The following is a 26979-nucleotide window of genomic DNA, read 5'->3' on the forward strand; positions in this document are numbered from 1 at the left end:
CACAGCTGGGCAGAGAACAGGGCGGTTGGCGGGTTATTTTCCCTCTTTTATGCAGAAATGAAACTGAAAGCAGAAAAAGCGCGCCCTACCCACTGAACATCAGTGGCAGGGAGTGAATCTTTTTACAGGCACCAGCACAAAGAAGAAAAGCATCAGGTAACGCAACACATGGATACACACTCTTATCTCTTGCTCTTTTTAAACACTTATTAACAATCTGTGCAGAGGATGAACTATTTAAATGAGAGTTTTGAGGTTTTGGCATGATTCAAAAAAACAGAACAGCTGTCCATCTTAGAGACTTGTGGTCACTGTGATGTTTGTGGTGATGTTAAATCAGTTTGAGCATCTCGGCCAGATTAAGAAGCCCATGCATGGAGAGGATGTTTGTTACTTGGTTTAATGCGTTTTGGTAAGCAGCCCAAACCCATGCATTAATTCGCAGCTTCACAACTCACTGAGATGCTCATCATGCATTATAGTAGATAATGTAGTCTAATTAAATGTGTGAAGAGCTGCATGACGTAATTTTTCTGACAAATATCTCAAAAGTGATACATCATAAATGATTTTTAACCAGGAAGTCCCACTGTGACAGAAAATCTTTCACAAGAGAGACCTGGCTGAAAATGCAACAAATACAACATATAATACAAAAACTCACAACAAAAACAACTATTCAAACACAGTGACGTCTCAAGTGCATGGTTCTATCACCATATTCTGTACGATGCCCTAGTGGATATAAGTGTTTGTAATGTTAGATCTTTGTGAAGATTGCTCCATGTCCAAGGTGCAGAGTAGGAAAATGCTGTTTTCCCAAGATCTGTTAAAGCAACTCTTACCTTTCTTGCATTTCGCACAGCACTAACGTAACTCGTAACTCATAACTCCATTACGTCCTCATTATGTCTATGATAGACGTAGGCGTTGGCAAGGTAACGTTAGATACACGGAAGAGGAGAGTGAGTGTAACGTTACAACCAAGACAGTCAAGCGCAACCTCAGAGTTTTAAAACTCGACCAGAGTCAGTGATGACTGATGAGTTTTAGAATAAGGTTACAGTGCTAACGTTAGATAGTAGCGTTAACGTTACTAGTAAGTGGAAACGCACAAGGAAGATAACGTTAATGTTTCAGAGGCTACAACAGAGGCTGTTGTCATATAACCTTATATGTTATATTAGAAGCAAACTAAACATAACATGACCTGTCCTGCACAGTCAAACGCAACCCCGGAGTTTTGAAACTTATCCAGGGTCAGTGATGACTGATGAGTTTTATAATATAACGTAAACGCTAACGTTAGTACTGGTGACTGGCAACAAACAAGGAAGATAATACAGAGGCCAAGGCAACATTAGGCTAGGCTAACTGTTAGCAACTGGACCCTGTGTTGTCATATAATGTTATAGCGTATATTATATTGGGGGGGGGGGAGGGTACGCGAGCAGTTACGTCAGACGGAGGAGGCCTCCACGTGGGGAAGACAGACAGGATGCTAGGCCAATTGACCTATGGCTAAGCCACGCCCCCCTCCACTCACTCAACATTCAGTGTCCGGGGCGCTATGGCAGGTGTCACAATACATCGCATTTTGCAGGTCACAGTGTACACTTGTGAACCGCATCTCATTGCCGTCACCATCAAAGACAACAAGTTAAAGTGCCACTGAAGTTAAGGTTTTTTGCTCAGAATTTGAGAAAAGGATAACGGCCTTTTTACCATCTCTACCAAGAGTGTCTCTCCGTTAGTTTGGTGCTACAGTATTGAATCATTCAGCATAACGTTTGCCAACCTTTGTTATCTCTGCCATTACAGATAAATTAATGAAGCTAAGCTCCAGAGGTTAACGTTAGCTTAACTAGAGCCCTTTGGACAACAGCTAACAATGATGTACGATAACCAAAGTACAAAACTAGAACAAAATAGACTAATGAACTCCCAGCAAACAAAGTGACATGATGAACAATGCAGCTAGGAGCTAACGTTAGGCTAACTTTAGCTAACGTTAGCTAGAGATGATAAAGATAACTTTATATTTCTTTCCAGCAAAGTGACAATATGTTGCCTCAAACACAATGTTGACTTACCTTAAAACAGATGTAGACATCATTGTTAATCTTATTCACGTTGAGTCGATGTTGCGGTCTAACGTTACCACACAACTTAATCCAAAGGAGACACTTTTCTCGATTGAGATGTGGTTTAAAGTGTAAAAACCGAGCTGTCAGTATCATTGCATGCAGCGAAGCCCCTCTCTCACGCCGCAGAGGTCGGAAGAATAGCGTTGCTCACCACAGTGAGTCTTTTCAAGGTTTTGTTCCTCGCCTTTTAGTTTCCAGTCTCTGAACTCACTGACAGCTTCATCGCTGGACTCTCCGAGAAGTTAACAAACTTCCCCACCTCACGCTCTCCAAACAGAACAAGTTCTGTCCTCTCTTTCGGCCAGAAGTGCTGATCCATAGGCTTTAACATGGTGATCAACTCACTATTGGGGAGATGACTGAATGGTAAAATTGGGACTTGTTTATTTTACTTTGAGTTTCAGTGACATCAGCTTCTTTGTACTGACCGCTGGGTATAGCCGTTTTGAGTTTCTGTTCTGTTTTCCCCCCTTGGTCCTGCATGGCAGAGAGCACCTCAATCGTTTGGTGAATGTGGCGGCTTGCATCGACCAGGGAGGTGTCACGTTTCTGTAACTTGAGGGAGAGATTTTGTAGTTCACGCAGCACGTCTTTCATTGTCGCTAAATCAGCAAGGAATCCAGTGGATGTGAGATGCTTATGTAAACCAGTGTACTTGGCCTTTTCCACACCAGAACGAGAACCATCTTCACCAGCTGTTTCAAAGTGCTTTGCTAATACTGGGAAATCCTTCAGCACAGCTTTGACAGTGCGGAAAATGCTGGACACCTATCTAACTGTAGACACATTGCCTATCTTAAGTATCTGCATGTTCAGTTCTGCAACTGCTTCCTCCAACTCCCTTGCATTTTTTGAGGACTGGTGGTAAAGGGAGTAGAGTTTTGAGAGGAAAAAGTCCAAGTGGTTACAGCCTGCCACCTCTTTCAATGAGTCACTCACCGCTAATTCTAAACGCTGCGCAAGACAGTGAACAGCCTGCAGTCGAGGTAAGTCCTGTTTTAGTCTAGCTATCAGTCCATTCTGTTTCCCAATTAACACGACCGCCCCGTCTGTGGCAATGCTAATGAGTTTTTGTTTTTTTTAAGAAACTCTTCATCCATTCCTGCTACTGGAAGGCTGTTTTTCGGTGCATTACACAGCGATTCTGCATCTGTGCCCTGGTCCAGTTCAACTATGTCCAAAAACACGTTGCCCACATCTCCATTTCCAGTGACATCACACCTGACATAAATAATCATGTATGCACGTCCATGAATTGTGCTTTCGTCGAGTGTTATGCTAATGCGTGAATCAAGTGACTTAACATTAGAAATTAATTTCTTTTCCATCTCTTGTGCAATGTACTCTACAATCCTGATCAGATTGGTGAACAGGGCCGACTGCCGCGCCACTCATCTCATTAAGTTTCAAAATGGGGTTCGGTTTTGTATGAGGCATCCTCTCTAGCAGCAGTATAGGCTGCCCTGAACGAACTACCTGTCTCCTTGTACATACTGGCGAGTTCTGAAATTTTCTTTGGAAGCATTTCCTTTTGTTTTAATTCAGCTATTTCAACAGCTCGTTGATGAGCAAAACTGTCGCAATGTATAAATCTTTTTCCGTAACTGCTTTTGAATGGGGCTCATTACAGTACCGTTAATCCAGGCATCCGACAAATGCACTCCAACCTTTTTCTCGGAAAGTATGAGAGTCTTTGCTTCTTTACAAACAAGGCATCCGGGACCACCTTCCTTTGAAAACAGCCAGGGGTATCTTTCCTTCCAGGATCTCCACTGGTCCTCTCCCCAGTTCTGCGGCAGTGGCGGTCGTTCAGCCCCATGAGCTTGATCTTCATCTTGTGCCTCCTCGGAGCTGTCTGTGGCTGCCACAGTAGGCCTAATGTTAGCGCGTGTAGCAGCAACGTTAGCAGCCGAGCTAACGTTGGTGCTGCTATCGTTAGCCGTAAGGTTCTTCACTTGTGGGGTTTTTTTTGAGAAAAAAATAAAATGCTCAAGACTCGAACCCTGAAGCGGCCCTTTTTTTGGCGGCATGGTGTAGCTAGCTTGGAAATACAGGCTGACTCGCTTGTCAATACGTAATGCGTTGCGTCAATGTTCCCACGCTGTCAAGTCAACTCGTAGCAGAACAACTATTCAACAGCACCCCATGGTGTCTTGGCACTGTAATTGCAGCCAAAGGCCTGTCATTCACGGGAGAATATCGTCATTCTTTTGGAAAAAATGTCCTTATTTTTAAGTTATTTCTAAGTTATTTATCTCGCTAACGTAAATAACACTAATTACATTGAAAAATACATAATTTGTGAAAAAATAGTGGTTGTTAATGATGTATGGTTTTACAGCTTTCATGGGAGCTAATGCCCTCTTTATGGGAGCTCAGCTCCCACTGGCTCCCACATAGTTCAAATACTGCATAAAACCAAACAAAACTGACTTTCTGTAATGCATTTCAATGGACGCCCAGGCAGAGAATGTCAGAGTGTATGGGCATGGCTATACGCACTGTGATTGGCTCATCGCGATTGAGAGCAGGACTTAGGTCAATTGGTCGGAGTTTTCTTAGAACCATATGAGAATGGTTTATATGATTATGAGTTTTTATTTCTGATGGAATTCACTTACATTTTAGTGTGCCATCAGCTTATTAATAACATTTTAACCTAAAAGAAAAGCATGCATTTTCCAGAAAAGTAAGTGTTGCTTTAAAACCCGGGGTACATTAAAAAGCAATCACAGAGGAGCATAGCTGGTAACTACCAGAGCTGACACACAGAAGGGTGCAGAGGTAGGCTGGAAGTTTGCCCAGTATTGCTCTATATATAAAAAATATACCAGTGCTGTTGTTTGCAAATGGTCAGTGATGTCCAACCAACCAAATCATAAAGAATGCAGGGAGTAGGTGACTTTGCATTTGTAATAAAACGGTAGAGATACATGTTACACTGAATCAAGGCCACATAAAAGGCTGCATGCAAATACAACATATCACTGTAATCAATCACAGACAGAAAAGTAGCTTTTTACCAAAACAAACAATAAGTCAGTTTAAATACAGTTCTCTTAACAGTAACCCAGGAGGACTCAAGTGTTGCTGGATAATTATCAAATTTACTCTTCCAGATCAGAATATGTCTCTCCAACACCAGTACATTAGATAAATAAAAAATGCCTGTGTGTTCAATTTGTCTGAGGTGAGCTTTGTAATATTTGCCCTGCTTAGAAGAAAGTGGCGCCTTGAGTATGACAGGTGCAGCAGTGGAGACAGGAAGCTTGTCACTTGCAGTAGCTGAGACACTGCAGCCTTTGTAACTTGGTCCTATAAACTTCCTGTGGTTCTTTATTATGATTACTTCCTTTTTCGATATGCCTCTATGTGTGTGAAAATAAAAACAATACAGTCCAAAATTCACATTATATTCAGTTTATGATGATAAAAAACAGAAAGTCCTGACATTACAGAGGTTGGAGACAAATGTTGGTTATTTTTCACGCAGCTCTCCCCTCTCTGTCCCCAGTCCCTCTCGTCAGACAACCACAGGCATATGCACACGCTTCACACAGTCACCCAGTGCTTCCCATACATTGATTTATTCAACCTTATTTCACTGTACAGTTGCACACAGCTTCCCCAGCAGTAGCAGCAGCTCAGGAACAGACCTTCAGTTGGCAGCTGTAGAGGCTCGAATTCAGCCACCACAAACCCCCTCCGCACTGGGTGTCACAGAGAGCTGGTGGCCAACGGTAGAAGTTGGTCTAATCTATGTAACAGCAGCAACAGAAAGTTAGCTGATAAGGCGGGGAGTCGCGGGAGTTTGAACTGGCTTGATTCATGTTACTGTGGCCTCTGACAGGAGTGCGTCTGCGGAGCTGCTGCCTGCTCTTTTCCCAGTAAGAAGGTCTGTAGCAGCAGGGAGTGAGGTGGAAGACACATTGTGATTCGAGGCTCTGGCTAACGTTGGGTACATGAATGTGAGGTCGATTCTGCAGCTGTAAGTAGTGATGGCCAAATGAGGCCTCATGTACCACTGTCTTTATTTTCAGAAGCCACTAGATGGCGCTATCTGTTCAACAAAGGTTTGAAAGCACACTTCATTGCAAGTCCTTCAGCCTTTATCTTTAAACCAAGAAAAATTAAAGAAAGTGGTTCATGAGTCTTCATTTGGCCATCACTAGCTATAAGCCTTTGGCTCTGGTTAGCAGAAGGCTAAACTATTAACATATTCTCGTCATCTCTGAAACACTCCCAAAATTGACGCATGTTTTATTTTGTTTGTCAAACTTTTTTTAGACTCTTTGGTAAGTCTGTCCTCCTCTTTTGGGTAGCTTTGCACTGTAGGCAGTTGTTGCCAATGCTGGACTAGCTACTTTCTCTGCAGGATTCTCCGCCATTGAATCAGGTTTTCACCAAAGGGACATCTGCATTTGTAGAACAACGAAAAGGAACGCACTCTCTCTGAAATGACCTGTGATTAGCCAAAGGCTCCTGTCACAGGCTAAATTTTCTAAAGCCTGAAAACAGAGCCAGGAGACGGTGCAGAAGTCCAGTGTTTTCAGTCCACTTGAGTTACAATATGCTCAAAGTTTATTATGGGATTTGCTCAATGACGGCAAAATGAAACTGTCTACTCCTGCTTTAATGTCAATAAAATTTTGAGACACACACCAGACATGAGCCTTCAGGTCAGGTCTGTCACTGTTGCTGGTCCAAAGTGGCGACCTACCAACACTAACAGTCACCGTAAAAATAAGCTGTCATTTCTATCTCTAAATCTGTTACATAAGAGAAGACGGTAAGAAAAAAAATCTCGTCTTATGCATTTAACTTCCACAGATATTCAGCACATCAGATATGAGTCTCCAGGTTTGCGGCTGTTGTGGCTGGTCCAAAGTCACGACCTACCATGGCCTGAGAACTCACCAGGGGAAGATGGGATGCACACCGAAGGGTGTGACGGTGGCAGAGAGTGAACAGCAGTTCATGTGGGGTCATGTGGAACTTACAAACAATCAGAAGGATATTGGGCTGGATGTCTACGCCTCCATCAAGAGTGGTGGGTTTTGCACAAAGATTCCTGAGTACACTTGTTCATTCCTCACATGACACAAGCGATGATGATTGAAATAAACTCAGTCAGTTATGTCTCAAACAGATGCAGGATACTACTATTCAGACATGGACCTCCAGGTTTGTCACTGTGGCTGGTCCAAAGTTACAACCTACCATGGCTTGAGAACTCACCAGGGGAAGATGGGATGCACGCCAAAGAGAATGAGGAACCCGAAGAAAGAGCATTACGACTGGAACAATCAGTGGGAAGAAGCGGATGAAAGCAAATATCAGCCGGCTAAGAGAGAGACTGTCAAGAAGGAGGTATGTGTTCGAGCAATTAGAAGAGGGCTATGGAGCGCAGCCAGTCAAAAGTAGTATTTTTAGCCATGCTGTTGTGATCTTAATGTAAGAAGCATCAATTTACTTTTAACTTTCCACTTTAACCTGACAGAATGTGCCACGGTCATCAAGGACCAACAGCCATACCGTCTCTGCAGCAATAACAAGCAGAGTCAAGGTGGAATACAACTCATGTATGTACAGGATTAGATTATAGTTCAGTCAGTACAATATTTTGAATAATAGTGTGACAAATAAAGCAGCTGAAATTCTTTTCTTTCCCTACAGCATTTTCAACTCCACAACGCTCTTCCCAAAAAGCCACAAAGTCACACAGTCAGCTGCAGGATTTGTATACACTTCCACAGGTAAAACAGCTGCATGAATATTTCAAATTCTCTGACTATGAAGCACAGAGTGTATGACTAATGGACATAGCTACTGTGACGTCATCCAGTGGTTTGTGAACTGCTGTTTTGAAGCCTCTAGTTTGCCATTTGTTTTGCCGTTTTTTAGAGCCAGAGGTAACCATATTTGGATGAGAGGGTGGAGCTGTGAAGAAGTAGGGTGGATCTGAGACATAGACTATAGCCCTGTTTCCACCAAACACTTTCGGTATGGTACATTTGGAACAAAAAGTGACCCTTTAGACATGGTACCTAGACCCTAGGACTGCTTAGCCTTTCCACCACAAACAGTATTCATCATTACCTCATTCCTCAACCTCATTACCAGTGACACAGATGGAAGTCTACACTTCGTTTATCATCCACAGAGCGAGGCTGCACGCCGACATTTTCAGAACAAAATAAAACAGGCTGCAGTGAGAGTCTCTCTCCATGGGATATTTAAAAATAGCAGGTTTGTGCATTTAGTCCTTCTCAGGCAAGCTCAGGGGTTCAGTGTTGCTGGAGCCCACAGGAGCAACGCTCTACGATGCTTTTTTTCTCCTCTCAGAGTGAGGGCTTACAACAATGCCTTAAAGACAGCCCGTCACTCAGGTGGCCCCATCCCTAAATACTTATGTAAACATGTTTATTTATGTTGGGCCTTTTAACGTGGGAGTCTATGAAGATTGACTATTGCCATTAGATGAACTGCAGTTTCGGCACTTTCACATTGGCTTCATTTTTCAGCCCTGAAGGTTGCCACTTGGTATGAAGGAACAAATTATGAACAGTTGCATGTAAATGAAATAAACATCTTTCAGGGGAGGAGATCAGACAGGGAGCCTCCAACACCAGCATACCCTGAAACAGTGGTGCGACCTAAGAAGAAAGACAGGAGGGAACAAACATTATCACAGGTAACTGTTTGTGCCACACCCAATATTTTACATTTCATTTTTGAAGTATTTGTGAGTGACATTTTGTTGTCACTCACTGCTCCGACCAGCACTCGCTGTAATTCCTCATTACCGGTGACACAGATGAAAGTCTGCACCTCGTTTATCGTCCACAGAGCGAGGCTGAACGCCGACATTTTCAGAACAAAATAAAACCAGCTACAGTGAGAGTCTCTCTCCATGGGATATTTAGAAATAGCAGGTTTGTGCATTTAGTCCTTCTCAGGCAAGCTCAGGGGTTTAATGTTGCTGGAGCCCACAGGAACAACACTCCACAGCACTTTTTTTTTTCTCCTCTCAGAGTGAGGTTTCAGTTGCAGTTCATATAACTGGGTTGAAATTTATATTTATATTTTTATATTATATATATATATATATATATATATATATATGAATAAACACTTGAAGATCCACTTAAAGTGTATGTCATATAAAAACTAAAGTAATGGAGAAAGTTGTCACAGTGATTGAAGGTTGTGTTGGATGGATTCATGTCATCAACTCCCCTTAAAAGTTGCCGGCAGTCGGCCCAGTGTATTAAGTTGTTTTTTACTCCGACTTCAGCTGCTGTGAGAGGCAGCAAACATCCTTTCATTTTATAGTTACACTTTACCAATAAAACTCTCCACAGTATGAACAGTGGTTACATGAGGGGAGGAGATCAGACAGGGAGCCTCCAACACCAGCATACCCTGAAACAGTGGTGCAACCTAAGAAGAAAGACAGGAGGGACCAAACATTATCACAGGTAACTGTGCCACACCCAATATTTTACATTTCATTTTTTGAAGTATTTGTCAGTGACATTTTGTCTTTATTAGGTAGCAGATAGTAAAGCAAGGACAGGGTATTGGAGCACCAACAGCTATACTGACCCTCCAACAGCAGCAACAATCAAGGGAGAGCCTGAATCACGTACGTATGGGTTAATAAGTCTAGGAATGACTGCTTCGGTTTAATTTATGTTTTTGATAGCCTGACACCCATCAACTGGTATCTTACCAGGTCATTTTTAAGAAGAAAAAAAAATGACATGAAATACAAAGGCCCCTTCCCGTTAGTGTGGTTCTCTATTGACTCAGAGAGCTTTAGCACCACCTTTCAGAGTGCTGTCCATGTAGGTGGAGGTATTTTAATGTTTTGTTATGTAAATGCCTTGACTTATTTTCTGTTGGCTTTGCTGACAGCTGCCTAGCTGCGTTAAAACAAAGAAACGTAGTGCCCATTGTCCACTGTCTAGTCTACCTAACATTATCTGCTGCACTGCACACCACTTGAGTTGGTTAGGAGCTAGCTCGTAGTGCCGCTCATTTGGCAAGTACTAGTAGCTGTGGCAGCCATAGTTGTACAATATTAAGATACAGAACACCAAAATTGGGTATGCGACCGACTGAATATGAGCAGTGGTGTGTCTCCAGTGTGGCTCACAGACTTTACATTGTGATGACGTGACATCACTGATTTTTAACTTGCTTTTCTCGGCTTGAGGAAAGTTTCACAAATATAACCCCTCCATAGATCAAAAATTCATAATAGAAAGAGTCATAATAAGACTAGTTCGAGGTGTCCTGTCAACATTTTTACAGACGTCTCTTTTATAATGGTAGTCTATGTGGAAAATGCTCTTCGGGTTGCAGGGGCCACTGGAAATAATTGGAAGCAAGGCTGAGCTGCTTTCCTGCGGACCCACTGGAAACATGGTGGCCACCATCCAACGTAAACCTGTTGAGCAAATGGCTTCATTTTGAGCCACAGCACCTCTTAGCATTGTACCTATGTTAGCATCACTAGCCGTGCTGACACTGCTAACAGTACTAACACAGCTAACAGTAGTTAACAATGCTGAAGGGTGTTTACGGCCCTAAATTGAGGTGTTTACTCACTGGGGCAACCTGGCAGAGACTGGAGGGTGGGCACAATGTTTCCAGAACTGTTTGGCTTTATCGGGAAGACATTACAAGCAGTAAGCACTGCTAGCTAATGTTAGCTACCACTCTACCTGGGTGGTGCACAGTGCAGTATACTGAAGAGTAGCACATTTAATCAATAAACTGAGATAACAGGTCAACAGTCAAAATAATATTATGCAAAGCAATCTGAAAAATAAAGCAGCTGAAATAAAAACAGATTCTTTCCTTACAGCAATTCTTCAACGCTCTTCCAAGAAAGCCACAAAATCAAAGTCAGGCCATCAGCTGCAGGATTTCTACACCCTTCCACAGGTAAAACAGTTTCACCAAGAGTCAACATTCTCTTAATGTGAAGTGCCAAAGCATGAAAAGTGACATATAAGTGGAATTAACATCTTTCAGGTGAATACATCAGTCAGGGAGCATCCAATACCAACATACCCAGTACCAGTAGAAGAAAGGAAGAAGAAAGAAAGGAGGGAACAAACATTATCACAGGTAACTGTTTGTGCCACACCCAATATTTTACATTTCATTTTTTGAAGTATTTGTGAGCGACATTTTGTTGTCACTCACTGCTCCGACCAGCACTCGCTGTATTTCCTCATTACCGGTGACACAGATGGAAGTCTGCACCTCGTTTATCATCCACAGAACGAGGCTGCACGCCGACATTTTCAGAACAAAATAAAATAGGCTGCAGTGAGAGTCTCTTTCCATGGGATATTTAAAAATAGCAGGTTTGTGCATTTAGTCCTTCCAAGGCAAGCTCAGGGGTTTAATGTTGCTGGAGCCCACAGGAACAACACTCCATAACGTTTCTTTTTTTCCCCTCTCAGAGTGAGGATTCAGTTGCAGTTCACATAACTGGGTCAAAATTATATATATAAACACTTGAAGATCCACTTAAAGTGTATGTCATATAAAAACTAAAGTAATGGAGAAAGTTGTCACAGTGATTGAAGGTTGTGTTGGATGGATTCATGTCATCAACTCCCCTTAAAAGTTGCCGGCAGTCAGCCCAGTGTATTAAGTTGTTTTTACTCTGACTCCAGCTGCTGTGAGAGGCAACAAACATCCTTTCATTTTATAGTTACACTTTACCAATAAAACTCTCCACAGTATGAACAGTGGTTACATGAGGGGAGGAGATCAGACAGGGAGCCTCCAACACCAGCATACCCTGAAACAGTGGTGCAACCTAAGAAGAAAGACAGGAGGGACCAAACATTATCACAGGTAACTGTGCCACACCCAATATTTTACATTTCATTTTTGAAGTATTTGTCAGTGACATTTTGTCTTTATTAGGTAGCAGATAGTAAAGCAAGGACAGGGTACTGGAGCACCAACAGCTATACTGACCCTCCAACAGCAGCAACAATCAAGGGAGAGCCTGAATCACGTACGTATGGGTTAATAAGTCTAGGAATGACTGCTGCGGTTAATTTTGCTTTTGATAGCCCGACACCCATCAACTGGTATCTTACCAGGTCATTTTTAAGAAGAAAAAAAATGACATGAAATACAAAGGCCCCTTCCTGTTAGTGTGGTTCTCTATTGACTCAGAGAGCTTTAGCACCACCTTTCAGAGTGCTGTCCATGTAGGTGGAGGTATTTTAATGTTTTGTTATGTAAATGCCTTGACTTATTTTCTGTTGGCTTTGCTGACAGCTGCCTAGCTGCGTTAAAACAAAGCGTAGTGCCCATTGTCCACTGTCTAGTCTACCTAACATTATCTGCTGCACTGCACACCACTTGAGTTGGTTAGGAGCTAGCTCGTAGTGCCGCTCATTTGGCAAGTACTAGTAGCTGTGGCAGCCATAGTTGTACAATATTAAGATACAGAACACCAAAATTGGGTATGCGACCGACTGAATATGAGCAGTGGTGTGTCTCCAGTGTGGCTCATAGACTTTACATTGTGATGACGTGACATCACTGATTTTTAACTTGCTTTTCTTGGCTTGAGGAAAGTTTCACAAATATAACTCAAAAATTCATAATAGAAAGAGTCATAATAAGACTAGTTCGAGGTGTCCTGTCAACATTTTTACAGACGTCTCTTTTATAATGGTAGTCTATGTGGAAAATGCTCTTCGGGTTGCAGGGGCCAGTGGGAATAACTGGAAGCAAGGCTGAGCTGCTTTCCTGCGGACCCACTGGAAACATGGTGGCCACCATCCAACGTAAACCTGTTGAGCAAGTGGCTTCATTTTGAGTCACAGCACCTCTTAGCATTGTACCTATGTTAGCACCATTAGCCGTGTTGACACCGCTAACGGTACTAACACAGCTAACAGTAGTTAACAATGCTGAAGGGTGTTTACGGCCCTAAATTGAGGTGTTTACTCACTGGGGCAACCTGGCAGAGACTGGAGGGTGGGCACAATGTTTCCAGAACTGTTTGGCTTTATTGGGAAGACATTACAAGCAGTAAGCACTGCTAGCTAATGTTAGCTACCACTCTACCTGGGTGGTGCACAGTGCAGTATACTGAAGAGTAGCACATTTAATCAATAAACTGAGATAACAGGTCAACAGTCAAAATAATATTATGCAAAGCAATCTGAAAAATAAAGCAGCTGAAATAAAAACAGATTCTTTCCTTACAGCAATTCTTCAACGCTCTTCCAAGAAAGCCACAAAATCAAAGTCAGGCCATCAGCTGCAGGATTTCTACACCCTTCCACAGGTAAAACAGTTTCACCAAGAGTCAACATTCTCTTAATGTGAAGTGCCAAAGCATGAAAAGTGACATATAAGTGGAATTAACATCTTTCAGGTGAATACATCAGTCAGGGAGCATCCAATACCAACATACCCAGTACCAGTAGAAGAAAGGAAGAAGAAAGAAAGGAGGGAACAAACATTGTCACAGGTGTCTACTTAACTGATCCAAATACCCAGCATTTTATATTTGATTTTTAAAAAGTTGTTTTAAGGCATTTTTCCCCCCTCAGGAATATTGGAGCATCAACAGCCGTAAGGACTCTGCAACAACAGCCACAATCAAAGAGGAGCCGAAATCACGTACAGAGCCAGTTTTACAGTTCATTCATGACAATACTTTGTAAATTAATCTAAAAAATGAGAGAATGACCATCTCCTTATAATTACAGCAGTTTCACTGCAGTCTTCTCAAGCAGCCAAAAACTCAACGTCAGGCTATCAGCCGCATGATTTCTCCACTGGTGTGCAGGTAAAGCAGATTTGTTGGAGTTCTCTCCACTATCAAATAAAACTAATATAGTTTAAGGTATATTTTACTTGCTCAAACTGGTGACACAAACCACTTTGGTTTATTTTTCAATAGCTCAGTGTATTAAAAAGCACAATATAAACAGAATTTACATGTTATTCTGTTCTGTCAGGTGACTAAATTGGGAAAGGAGCGTCCACCTATTCCACCAAAGGTAACAGCAGTCCAATATGAGGACAAAGACGGGAAGGATCAAACATTTTCACAGGAACTTAACGGTTTTACACACAGATATGTTATAGTTTTCAGAAAAAAAAATTAATTTTTCAGCTCTTCAAGGTGAAGATCAAGGAACTTCCAACAACCACACACCCAGCAACAGTAGTGCGACATAAGGAACAGTGCAGGGAGGATCAAACGTTGTCACAGGTACTAAACCCCTCAGTGTTAAGGCCCTATATTTCAGTTTTAATTTTAATGTTTTCAGGAGCAGGATCTCACAAGAACTCGTGAACTGCCAGTGTTTTGTAGGTTTAACCTTAGATTAATTTCAATGCCAACAGTGTTCTGAGATTTGACCTCTTGCTTAGCAACACTGCATGTTAACCTGTATGTCAGCATGCCAGCACAGAAGCAGAGCAACCTTGGTTCAAATTTTGGCATACTCGTGTGTGTCTTTTGGCTGTTTGAGCAATTTCTTATCTGTAACTGTTACATCACAACTGCCAAAATACAAAACCATTACAAACAATACAAAAAATTACGCTGATAAATCACGTCTGTAGTACCCTTTGACCCGGTGCATCATTGAAGGCCACAGTGGCTTCCTCACATGATGGAGGCAGACGAGACGACGCCCTTGTCCCATAAAGGCTTAATTTATGGCGATATTTGACGACCTGGGATGAGATCATGTTGGTATTTTTCATATAAAATGATTTATTACAAGCAAAGGGTCTGAAGCGTTTCCTTGCACCACTTCTCCTTCTTCTCTTGTGTTATTTCAATAGTACATCCAGTCAGTGCCAGCCCTGTGCATAGTCAGTGTAGGCAAATGCTAAGGGTGCCATCATCCATGGGGGGCGCCACAAATGGGGAAGGAAAAAAAAAACAAACCCAATCTCTCTCTCTCTCTCTTTCCTCCGCTGTGTCGATGTGATGACGTCATCAAATGACTCGTCGACCCCTCGACTATTATTTTGAAATATCACATCAGGCCACAACAACATAATTACATAACAAAGCCTACTAAATAATAGAGAGGCCTTTTTTTCTGGATTGAACGAGGTCATTTGTAACTTTTTTGGCTTATTATTATTATTATTATTTTTATTTATTATTATTATTATTATTATTATTATTATTGAATTATTGACGATTATTATAACACATGTACAACATGTTACTGAAAACAAATCAGCATATAGTATTATCTTATATTTTATTAGCTAGGTAGTTTATTTGCATTTTGGTAATTAATTAATCTCCATTTTTGAATGATGTGGCACGCAGATCACTGCCAACCAAATTGTCTGTTGTTTTGACGCTTCCCCTTAGCTCAGTCTCGGTACAGCCCTCTTTGTCTCTTTGGCCCCATTCGGTGTCTGACTTCCGGCAGACGGCGATACAGCCTCTGGGGACAGACCCCCAATTTTTTGGCATTCCGGTTTGATTTGGGCGGAGGAGGTTAATTTCTGTTTCCGACTTCCGTTTATATATAAGTAAATATGCTGAACCATTGCGATGGATTCAGAGTTTGCAGTGACGCCAATTATGTTTCGCCTCGTTAGTTCACCGCACGGACCGTTTAACCTGGTAACAACTGCAGCCGGCTCAAACGTGATTGGTCAATAGCACTTACAAATGTACTGACTTTCACATCTTTAGGCAATTTTGGAAAACCTGAACCAGCTTGTCTGAAATAATATTGACTCTGTATTAACACCTTTTAACTTTCCACCTTTATCTGTCAGAATGTGCCAGTATCCCGGAGCGTCAACTCTGCAACAGCAACCACAATCAAGGAGAGGCCAAAATCCCGTAAGCACAGGATCATAACTCAGTCAAAACAAGACTTTGTGTAACAATCTGAACAAATAAAGCAGCCATGGCTCAGACTCATCATCATCATCTCCTCTCACTCCAGCTTTTTCAACTCCACAACAACCTGTCCAAAGAGTGACAAACTTAAAAGCAGTCCAGCAGCTGCAGGAGTCCTGCACTGGTTTGCAGGTAAAGCAGATTTGTTGAGTTTCATTGACTATGAACAGAAACCAAAGAAGTCCTGTTCTTTATTTATTTAAATTGAATTACCATCTTTCAGGTCAATGGATCGGGCAGGGGGGTTTCAAGAACTCCTCTGGCCACAGCAGTCCAGCCTAAAGTGAAGGACAGGAAGGACCAAACACCATCACAGGTGTTGCACTAAAACCATTTGCTGTTTAGGACACGACATTATGATTTGCAGTTGCTCAGTAGGGCTTTCTGCAAGTTTAACACCTCCATGTTGTCCTGACTTAAAACCAAATACAGCATAGCAAATGAAAACATGATGACCACCATCCTGTCTCCTCTCAGGTAGCCCTGTTGAGCAAGTGGCTTCATTTTGAGCCACAAAACCCCTTTAGCATTGTACCTATGTTAGCACCACTAGCTGTGCTCACGCTGCTAACGAACTAAAGGAATTTGTCATAGAAATACATTGTGCTTGTCTTTCAAGTGAAATACCCCAAATGTTATCAACCATCCACCTTTTTCTGACAGAGTGTCCCCGATTCAACAAATTCTGCAGCAGCAGAGGCCACAACTAAGAAGGATCCCAAATCAGGTGTGCAGTAGTATGGTTTCTTCAATTGTTCTTCATTGCTTAAAAATATAAAAAAAGAAAGAAAAAAAGAAAATTAAGCAATCACTGTTTTCTTTCTTTATAGTGTGTGAGACTGTGCAGCCTGATTCCTCCACTGGACTGAAGGTATCTGTACAGTGAGATCATGATTTATTGGCATGCCCTGTGGAGCAAATTTCACCACAAAGGTTACGATGTTATTTCAGTCTCTGGGCTTGTGCTGAGTGTTTTACGTGTTCCAGGTGAAGGAACTGGCCCAGATGTTTTCAGCTGCCACAACCCAGGAAGCAGCAGTCCGACCAAAGAAGAATCGCAGAGGGGAACAGAATCTATCACAGGTACAAGACCCTGTGTAAATCTTATTTTTCACCTCACTATGTCTGCCAAGCTGTTTATATGGCCAATAACTAAGGAATAATGCTTGACAAGATGTCAATAATCAGTTAGTAATGGCCGCCATGAAGGTGTGAGCTATCCAACATGTAGCGGAGGCTACATCTAAAATCCATCTAAAAGTGATAACGGAAACCTCAAAGGGCATTATCCCACATATACCATGGTCACAAGAAATAGATAGTAAGTAGTATTCATTTATATTTTCATGCTTTTTGCAATCAAAATCCTAAGCCATAACTCTGTTTCCCTGGTGATGTTGACTTGGGGTCGATTCACAGCCTTTCGAGGATATCTTACAGAAGACACAGCTTACGATTTCACATACCGCAACAATGACACAATACCTAGAGCAATCATTACCACTCCTTCAGGTTCTTATGCAATGGAAATGTTTTTCACTACCCCAGGAAATAGGATTTTCCTTAAATTCGACTTAGCAATGGGAAATATTTCCATTTCAGTTTATAGAACCCTTTGGCTCAACTATTAGCCAGAAAGCAAACGTAATGTTAGCAAGACTCAAAGTCAAATACACTGTATGACCTAATTAGGTACACCGGTTCAACCGCTTTTTAATGCAAATAGCTAATCAGCCAATCACGTGGCAGCAATTCAATGCATCTAGGCATGTAGACGTGGTCAAGACAACCTGCTGAAGTTCAAACTGAGCATCAGAATGGGGAAGAAAGGCGATTGAAGTGACTTTGAACGTGGCATGGTTGTTGGTGCCAGACGGGCTGGTCTATCAGAAACTGCTGATCTACTGGGATTTTCAGTAGGTCAGAGGAGAATGGCCAGACTGGTTCAAGATGATAGAAAGGCAACAGTAACTCAAATAACCACTGGTTACAACCAAGGTCTGCAGAAGACCATCTCTGAACCAACAACACGTCCAACCTTGAAGCAGATGGGCTACAGCAGCAGAAGACCACACCAGGTGCCACTCCTGTCAGCTAACAACAGGAAACTGAGGCTACAGTTCACACAGGCTCACCAAAACTGGACAATAGAAGATTGGAAAAACGTTGCCTGGTCTGATGAGTCTGGATTTCTGCTGCCACATTCAGATGGTAGGGTCAGAATTTGGTGTAAACAACATGAAAGCATGGATCCATCCTGCCTTGTATCAACGGTTCAGGCTGCTGGTGGTGTAATGGTGTGGGGGATATTTTCTTGGCACACTTTGGGTCCCTTAGTACCAACTGAGCATGGTTTAAACACCACAGCCTACCTGAGTATTGTTGCTGACCGTGTCCATCCCTTTATGACCACAGTGTACCCATCTTCTGATGGCTACTTCCAGCAGGATAACGATTAGGCTGTATACATCCCGAAATATTGCTTCTAAAACCCAATCATATCCGCATATCCCACGTCTTAATCGAAAAACACATTTGTAATATCATACTATATCATACTTGGAATAATAGTGGAATATGCATCTGTGCACATAAATGTACTTCATGGTGCCAGACGGAAGAAGCTTTGCTGGATACTGAAAATGATCTATGTTATATTGTGTTTTGATTCATTTTTTGTGACCTTGTTTATTGGCTGTAAAATGCAACCGTTCATACAATAGCTTCACAATTCATTGCTTTCTGCTTTAAAAGGGGTGAACTAAACATACATTAGTATCATAATTTCATTGTTTGTTTGATACCTGAGTGCTTAATATCTTTTAGGTGAAGCTATTAGCCCAGGAACTTTCAGAGGCCACCACAGTCAGGGTAACAGCAGTCCAACCAAAGGGGAATGGCAAGGAAGATCCAAAGCTGTCACAGGTACAGGTGAGGATTTGCTGCTTTTCTGGTTTTATATCATTGTAAACTAAACTAAACTACCACACTTCAAGTCACATTCGTCCATTCACACACTTTCATACGCTGGTGGCAAGGCTGCTATAAGGTGCCACCTGCTACTCGCTTGTTAACACACAAACACCGATGGAACAGCCATTGGGAACATTTTAGGGTTCAGCATCTTGCTCAAGGATACTTCGACATGCGGACTGGATCGAACTGCTGATCTTTTGATTGGTGGACAACCTGCTTTACCTTCTGAGCCACAGCCGCCCAATACAATGTCTTTGCTGCTGAAATAGAAAATACACATTCATTTTTTGCAGCTTTTTGGGCAGATTCATCAAATATTATAAACCTTCCAACTTTCTCTTGCAGAATGTACCCGATTCAGAAAGTGCCACCGCCCAGATGAATTCTGCTTCTGCAGAAACCACAACTGAGGAGGATCCTGACATATATTCCGCTGCTGGTATGAAGGTACAGCTGAATTTTGACTTCCAGAAATGCCCTGCATGTAGATGAAAACATCTTAATACATTCAGCCTGATGCACTATTTTTAGACTTCTGTCCATTTTCTTATTTATATAAAAGGTTTATTTTATTATATATCAATTTTCATTATGTTTATTGCATTTTACCTTATATTTATGTAAGGTTTATTTTATTGAATGTATTTATTTATTATTATTATTATTATTTATTTATTTATTTATTTATTTTAATTTCTTATTATATTTATCAAATTAAAAGTGCTACATGCACACTTTGGTTTAATGTTTCTTCTCTGCGCTCTTCAGAGCAATCAGCAAAGATTATTATGTTTTCATTACTTATTTGTGTCCAGCTTGAACTGACTTGTTTGACATATTTCAGGTAAAGGAACTGGCCCAGATGTTTTCAGCTATCACAACCAACAAAACAGCAATCCAACCAAAGGGGAAACACAAGGGGGAACAAAAACTCGCACAGGTTGTAGAACCTCTGTAAATCACATCACTAATTTATCAGAGAGTAATTAATAACACATATACCATATAATTTTGGTATGAATTATGTAATTCAGCATTAAAAGTCAGTCACATGAAGGCCAACTTAACTCCAAGGCCAACTCCATGCCATTTTCTTTGTTTGCACCGGTGTTTTGTGTTGCACAGGTGTTTGAGGTGGTTACTAGGTGGTTGCTAGGAGCATTAATTGGTTGGTTGTGTATATTTTCACTTTCAGGTGAAGCCATTAGCCCGGAAAGTTTCAGCTACCACAGCACAGGTAGCAGCAGTCCAGCCAAAGAATAAAGACAAGGAGGATCAGCAGGTACAGCACCAGTGCTTTGATTGTACTGTTCATAGCTTTGGTAGCGGGGCTGCTCGAGGGACGCCAATGTCAGATTTGTTTAGAAGTGGGTTAAAAAAAAAAGAAATTGATACAACATGTTTTCATGATATTTTGCATGGTGATATTGTATCGATATGTCGCCAAGTATCGATCTTTTATTATGTTAATTTTCACAAATGCACATTTACGAGAATAATTAAATCAGTTGCTTTTTCAGTCCACTAGATGGTGCCAGTCTTTTTTCCTGGCGAGGTCAGCAGCATTTGGCAGGAAGTTCATCAAAACAATAGAGGCATCAGAGAAAGAAATCAGATAAACCGTCGGCATTTAAATCAAAACGTCTGGACTGATTTGGGATGTTTTAACAGGGAAGGGAAGAAGGACTTTGATATGATGCATGCGGATTGCAAAGTTGTGTCATGAGGATAAAATACTCCGGGAATACTATGAACATGAGGTCTCACCTCACACTCCACGCTAAACGCTAACGCTAACACTGCTCTGCCGAAAAATCAACAAAAACCAGAGATACTTAGCTTGACAAAACTATCCAACTCTGAGAAGAGTGAAGAAAATAACAGTCCATCACCTACTTCACGAAAGTCACACCTGAGCAAATGTTGCAGACCTCTTGCAAAATGCAGACACAACAATGGGGGATTGTGGTTGTTACAGACAAAGCTTCTAACATGGGTGTTGCCATTCAGTTAGTGGGCTACCTCTACGTGAAGTGTTTCACTCACATGCTTAGTTCAGTCAGGTGTATGCAGCATTTCTGACAGTTTTTATGATGGTGTTGGTCAGTCTGTCTGCTTTGCATCACATGTTGCAATAAAAATCCAGGTGAACAGACTGAAAACTCATACAGTAAAAGTGATGTTGACAAAGTTTTCCATTGGGGAATGTTTTGCAGTTAGAAGAAAGGGAAATAAATCACAATATATGGTATCGCAATAATACTGTATCGTAGGTCCTCTGGCAATTCCACTCCTAGTTTTGTTTAGTGCTAATTAGCAAACATTAGCATGCTAACATACTAATTTAAAATCATGAAAAGGATAAACATCAGCATATTAGCACTCTTAAGTTAGCATGTTGATGTTTGCATTCAGCTCAAAACCTCTGTGCCTACACAGAGCCTCACAGAACTGGTGTGGATGTTTAGTCTTGTTCTACGCTCTGTGGTAGTTTCATCCATACTGCCATTCTACAACTGAAAAAAAAAAGGGTTCCTGGATACTTAAAGCCTTCTTGTGAACTGTCATTCAAGGTGAGACCCACCGACATAAAGCACAAAATCCAGATGAGAGAACCAAAGGTGGATCAAGGCTCCAGAAACTGGAGAAAATGTCCTCCATTGGTGAGTCAATCAGTTTACCAATAGTTTTTTTCTTTGTCTTTGGTTAAAGCAATTGTAATGTACTGTCACCAATTAACCAACAAAATAATGTGTTTTTCCCCCAAACAGAACTGAAATGGATTTCCAAGTTTGCAGGTGCGTATTTCAAATTGTGAAGAAAAATAAGAAGGGTAAATAAAGCAAATTCAAGGTACTCCTCAAGTAAGTTCTGGAGACAACAAAATGGAGTCATCTTAGCTCATAGCTAATCTCATACTTCTATATATCTACTCTTAAAAATAAGGGTTCCAGAAGTATTCTACCTTAACAGCCGAGGCTCTACCCAGGACCATTTGGCTTTTCTATAAGACTAAAGGTTCCATTAAGAACCCTTTTCATCCAAAGATGTCTGTTGGGATAATTAAGAGTTCTTCAAGGACTGGTGAAAGCTTGGGTGTTTAATGATCCTCCAAAAGTAGTAGGTGGCGAGGGACCTATTAACAATAGCAATAAACATGAAGAAAGGTCCACACACCATAGCCCCCTAAGGCCCTTGTGGATGTTAATTGCATGTAATTCGTGTTGTTCAGTGATCCTCACCCTCAAATATTCAAATGTATACTCATGTTTCAAATGGTATTTTTCAATGTGGGTGTATCTGGATTCCTCTTAATTCTCATTTTCTTGTGTTCTTCATACGTTGATGTCTTCATCATCGTTTTATCAGGGGTCTGACCATACAAACATTCATACACATTTTGCATCTGGTTCTGTTTGGAACCAAGTTTCAGTTCCCAACCTTATTGCACCATTAAAATGTTAAAGGTTGTATTGGAGGTGATTTCAGAGAATGATTATGAACCATAAGCATTGTGGGTTGAGCCTCATGAAGTCCAAGGGATCTACATGAAACCCATGAAAATATAAAAAAGGGTCTTGGTAGAACCCCCTGGGTGGGTTCTTTTCTGCTGCCTTATATCATGGAAAGGTTCTGGGTAGAACCCCTAGAAAGGGGTTTGGGTTGAACCCTTAAATAGAGGGGTTCTCTGGGTTCTGGGTGAAACTTTAAAAATGGTTCTAGGTCAATGGTTTTCTGACTTTTTGTGCCCAGTGCACACCAGAGGCTAAGCCAAAATATCAAGGCACACCTGTATTAATATCTGTGCACAATAGCCTTTATAAGGTGGATAATGGAAGATAATGTGAGGTGTTACACACTAATAACTCCCATGTGTGAATGCCAACAAATAGGTTCCCCATAAAGGCTTTTTTAAATTAAATCAAATTATGAGAGTTTGCCTCTTGTTTAGGAAATGGATGTGCACAACATACTTAAACAGTCAATTAAAAATTAATTAATAACTTTTTTGTACAGGCCCAGTGGAATATTGCAGTAATAATGTATGGTTATCACAAAATCCCACGGCACACCTGGATTTGCATCATGGCACACCATTTGTGTACCACTGTCCCAGGTTTAACCCTTTGTTGGGTTGTAGGTTGAACCCTCCGAAAAGGTTGAATAAGGTGTACAAGGCGTTTAGCACGTCACACCCATCTGTAGCGACGAGTGTTGACTTGTAGCCTGTTGCCATCCCACTCGAAGTGTGAACACAACAAAGGAGGGTGTTGTAATACCTTTGCAAAGTATCCATCAAAGGGCAAACATCATCATGAGAGGGGCAAACAGGTCACAACCATAATGTATTTTAGTTTGGATGAATAACCCAACAATAACTGGTCAGAACAACCTGTTGGGTTTGATTGGTGACCCAGTGGTTTTCTACCCATGGGTACAGGGTAGAAACTGAAACTGAACTGAAATTTGGTCAGTTTAAACCCTGAAAGGCTGTATGTATGCATGTACAGCAGGTGCAACTCATATCGACTGATATTAGTTCAGTATGTAATTTTCTATTATGTTGTTATCTTAACTGTAGTGGACATAAAGCTGGACCCAACCACTGCACACAGATGCCTTGTTTCTGCTGATGGGAAGAAAGTGAGTAACGGAGGAGGGAACCAGGAAGCTCCTGGGAGGTTTGGCAACGTCCTGGGACTCAACAGGTTGACTTCTGGGAAGTCGTGCTGGGAGGTTGTTGTGAGCAACAAGACGGGGTGGAATCTGGGTGTAGCGAGAGGCAATGCAAACCGCAGGGGGAAACTCTCACTGAACCCAGATAACGGTTACTGGGTTACTGAGTATTATGGCAACAAGTATGCAGCCTTTACAGCTTCACCAGTTCAGCTTTCCCTGAAAGAGAAACCACAAAAGGTGGGGGTGTTTGTGGACTACGAGGAAGGTCTTGTGTCCTTCTACAATGTGACGGCTTGATTGTACATCTGCTCGTTTACTGAGTGTTCGTTCAACTATTTCAGTTTGCACCTTAAAGAAAATGGTGAAAGTGCCGATCCTCTGATTATCTCAACTGTGTAATCTCAACCAGTAATTATGCATGCTATCATGAGTGTGTGTGCAACATACTCTTGCTATTTACTTCTTTCATATTTTTTAAGGTTAATGTAGTTTTTGTTGAAGCTGTATTTTGTAGGGGACACACGAGACACAAAAATGGTGAATATTCAACACATTCTCACTCCGACCTCGTTGCATATTGACGTTTTGGTCATGGACTTTCCACATCCACACAAGACGTGAAAGGTACCCTGAGTGTGTTGGTTGACGTTCTGGGACACCGTGTGAAGTTCTCTTCTTTAAAGATAGACTTCCGTTTTTACAGGAAACTTCACGTTTACATACAGTCTCTTTACAGATAAACACACTTGTACAACACCACATCGGTACAACACCACACATTGGATTTTTTTCCTGTAACAACTAATGCGCACGGTTAGGTTTAGGCAACAAGAACACGTGGTTCGGTTTAGGCACCAAGAACACGAGGTTAGGTTTAGGCAACAAGAACCTGTGGTTAGGTTTAGACAACAAGAACACATGGTTAGGTTTAAGCAACAAGAATACGTGGTTAGGTTTAAGCAACAAGAATATGTGGTTAGGTTTAAGCAACAAAAATCCGTGGTTAGGTTTGAGCAACAAGCACACGCGGTTAGGTTTAGACAACAAGAACACGTGGTTAGGTTTAGGCAACAAAAATCCGTGGTTAGGTTTGAGCAACAAGCACACGCGGTTAGGTTTAGACAACAAGAACACGTGGTTAGGTTTAAGCAACAAAAATCCGTGGTTAGGTTTGAGCAACAAGCACACGCGGTTAGGTTTAGACAACAAGAACACGTGGTTAGGTTTAGGCAACAAAAACAAAAACTTTCTTCCTTGTCCAGGTGCGTTTCCCCTGACACTGCCGGGCGCAAGTCACTGCCCAAATGCTGGATTGCGACGACTTCTGAGTGAGACCAGGCTCGAATACCAGATCAGCACAGTTCCAGATATGTGTCTCAAAGCCTCTAGTACGGTTCAAGATCCAAAACAACTGGATCCTCCATTACCTTTTAAGTTTAAGTTTATTCACTTTATTAATCCCCCTGAGGGGAAATTCAATGTTTTCACTCTTGCTTGTCAATTACACACAGGTCTGAAAGGTCTTCAGGTCTTTAATGCAACTGACTTTGGGTCTTTTGTTAGGCCCGACTTAAACAATGTCAGAAGGGTCATTTTTATTTTTGGAACACTCCCTTCAGAGTCATTTAAGATATGGGACTCCCTTAAATTTTGGTATTTCACCTGGACGGACGTAGTTTTGCATGACAAGCACACGTTGAGTGCATGTTCACACTTTATTTGATAACCTGTAAGAATTCAAAGTAATGAGACGTAAGTCAGTATCACAGTGTGGGCTAGTTTTATTTCCAAACCAAAATTATGAGTAGTCAGACTAGACTGAATAATACACAAACAACATGAGTAGGTTTATTTGCATGTCAAATCAGAAGGCACACAGTATTTGTATATTTGGTCTCACACCTCGGTACATGGAAATTATTGGTCTGCCTTGGCTGGTTTGGGCTTCTTTTTAGAAACATTACATTTTTATCGGAATACACACACCCCATCTGAGCAGACTTTGTTAGAAATAATTTAGTCCGTCTAAATGTCAATATATTGTAACACTATTTAGTTGTACATAGTTTTCAGCGTAACGTCATGGTTTATTTTCGGCCTTATCAGCAGTCAGGTTAAAGTCACATGAAAATCTGCAGAGGTCAGACATTAGTCATGGTTGCAGCTGTGTCAGCAGTACAAGGAGCAAAAATTGAAGTCTTTTTGGAAGGGTTACAGCAAACATTAAGTTAATGAACAACTTTGTAAGTTATGCTTTTGTCAAGCTTATCTGAGAAGGGATGAGACGACTCATCGCGTATCAGGCACGCAATACTTTGTGTACACAGGAGGTCATGCAGTGAGGCACTGTCCCCGGGTCAAATGCCAAGTTTTTAGGAAAGTCCAGAGAAGATAAACATTATCAGTGTTCAGTTTTAGTGGTTTTGATTAATGGTAAATAAACTGAACTGAATGTGGTTTTGCTTAATGTCATGTAAGACAGCTCGAGTTCACTTTTATTTTTCTATGTACCTGTTTAAAAAGATAATTTTGTACGAATTCAAGTTCTGTATCAGCAAGTTGTTTCTGTTTTTATAAGAAACTTTATTTGCTACTGCATCTGTAACTGCTACTCTCCTTACAGTCCACACTAAATAAAACTTGTAGTAAAAAGACATGCGTGCCTGCTTTTTGTAGCTTTTGGATAAAAAAAGAAGGGAGTATTCCATTTTACTTTATTTCTTTTTACAAATTCATGTAAATAAAGTCACAGCCTTTCACAGACAATTGCAGATACTTAAATAGCACAGTGCAAAACATTACAATAAAAGTAATTTAACTTAACTTAGACACTCCTGCAGTCCGAAAAAGGCTTAAGGTAGGCTGAAGCTACACCTACCTTTGTAACATCACATCATATGTAGCAAACAACAAAACAAACCCAAACAGGTAAATATTATTAATACAGAATATAAATCTGATAAACTGTTATATATTATAGATTAAGTAACAATCAAAGTAGAGCCGCTTGCTCCTTCGCTTTGCAAGGGGTCAGTTGAGGTGGTTGGGGCATCTGATCAGGATGCCTCCTGGACGCCTCCTGTTGGAGGTGTTCCAGGCACGTCCCACTGGTAGGAGGCCCCGGGGCAGACCCAGGACACACTGGAGGGATTACATATCTCATCTGGCCTGGGAACGCCTTGGGGAGGAGCTGGACAGCACTGCCGGGGAGAGGGACGTCTGAGGTGCTTT

The 26979-nt window shown here is 41.4% G+C and overlaps 1 protein-coding gene across 11 annotated transcripts; it reads left to right on the plus strand.

Moving 5' to 3' along the window:
- Positions 1–74: 74 nt before the first annotated feature.
- On the plus strand, positions 75–26344 carry LOC125883364 (uncharacterized). Of its 11 annotated transcripts, XR_007448484.1 has the most exons (32): positions 75–156; positions 6978–7197; positions 7297–7517; positions 7648–7729; positions 7824–7903; positions 8746–8841; positions 9512–9628; positions 9702–9795; positions 11023–11102; positions 11193–11288; positions 11913–12029; positions 12102–12195; positions 13406–13485; positions 13576–13671; positions 13754–13823; positions 13913–13992; positions 14165–14206; positions 14323–14421; positions 15966–16032; positions 16139–16224; positions 16316–16408; positions 16756–16819; positions 16923–16963; positions 17080–17175; positions 18919–19023; positions 19414–19515; positions 19913–20008; positions 20264–20350; positions 21642–21731; positions 21840–21866; positions 23651–24836; positions 24918–26344. XR_007448484.1 is itself a non-coding variant. In XM_049567565.1 (31 exons), the coding sequence occupies exons 2-30, from the start codon at positions 6996–6998 to the stop codon at positions 21843–21845; spliced, it is 2679 nt and encodes an 892-aa protein (XP_049423522.1). In that variant the 5' UTR covers positions 75–156; positions 6978–6995; the 3' UTR covers positions 21846–21866; positions 23651–26344. The 11 variants fall into 11 exon arrangements, 10 of the variants coding, with proteins under 10 accessions (XP_049423522.1, XP_049423524.1, XP_049423523.1 ...); XM_049567565.1 differs by having other exon boundaries at positions 23651–26344; XM_049567567.1 differs by having other exon boundaries at positions 18919–19017; positions 23651–26344.
- Positions 26345–26979: the final 635 nt, after the last annotated feature.

This window comes from Epinephelus fuscoguttatus, linkage group LG23, assembly GCF_011397635.1.
Source record: "Epinephelus fuscoguttatus linkage group LG23, E.fuscoguttatus.final_Chr_v1".
Taxonomy (NCBI): domain Eukaryota; kingdom Metazoa; phylum Chordata; class Actinopteri; order Perciformes; family Serranidae; genus Epinephelus; species Epinephelus fuscoguttatus.

Coding starts and splice junctions, on each gene's coding strand:
- LOC125883364 (XM_049567565.1), top strand. CDS start 6,996: ATGAGTCTCCAGGTTTGCGGCTGTTGTGGCTGGTCCAAAGTCACGACC. Junction 7,904..8,745: donor ATTTGTATACACTTCCACAG/GTAAAACAGCTG, acceptor AACATCTTTCAG/GGGAGGAGATCAGACAGGGA. Junction 17,176..18,918: donor GGGAACAGAATCTATCACAG/GTACAAGACCCT, acceptor AATATCTTTTAG/GTGAAGCTATTAGCCCAGGA.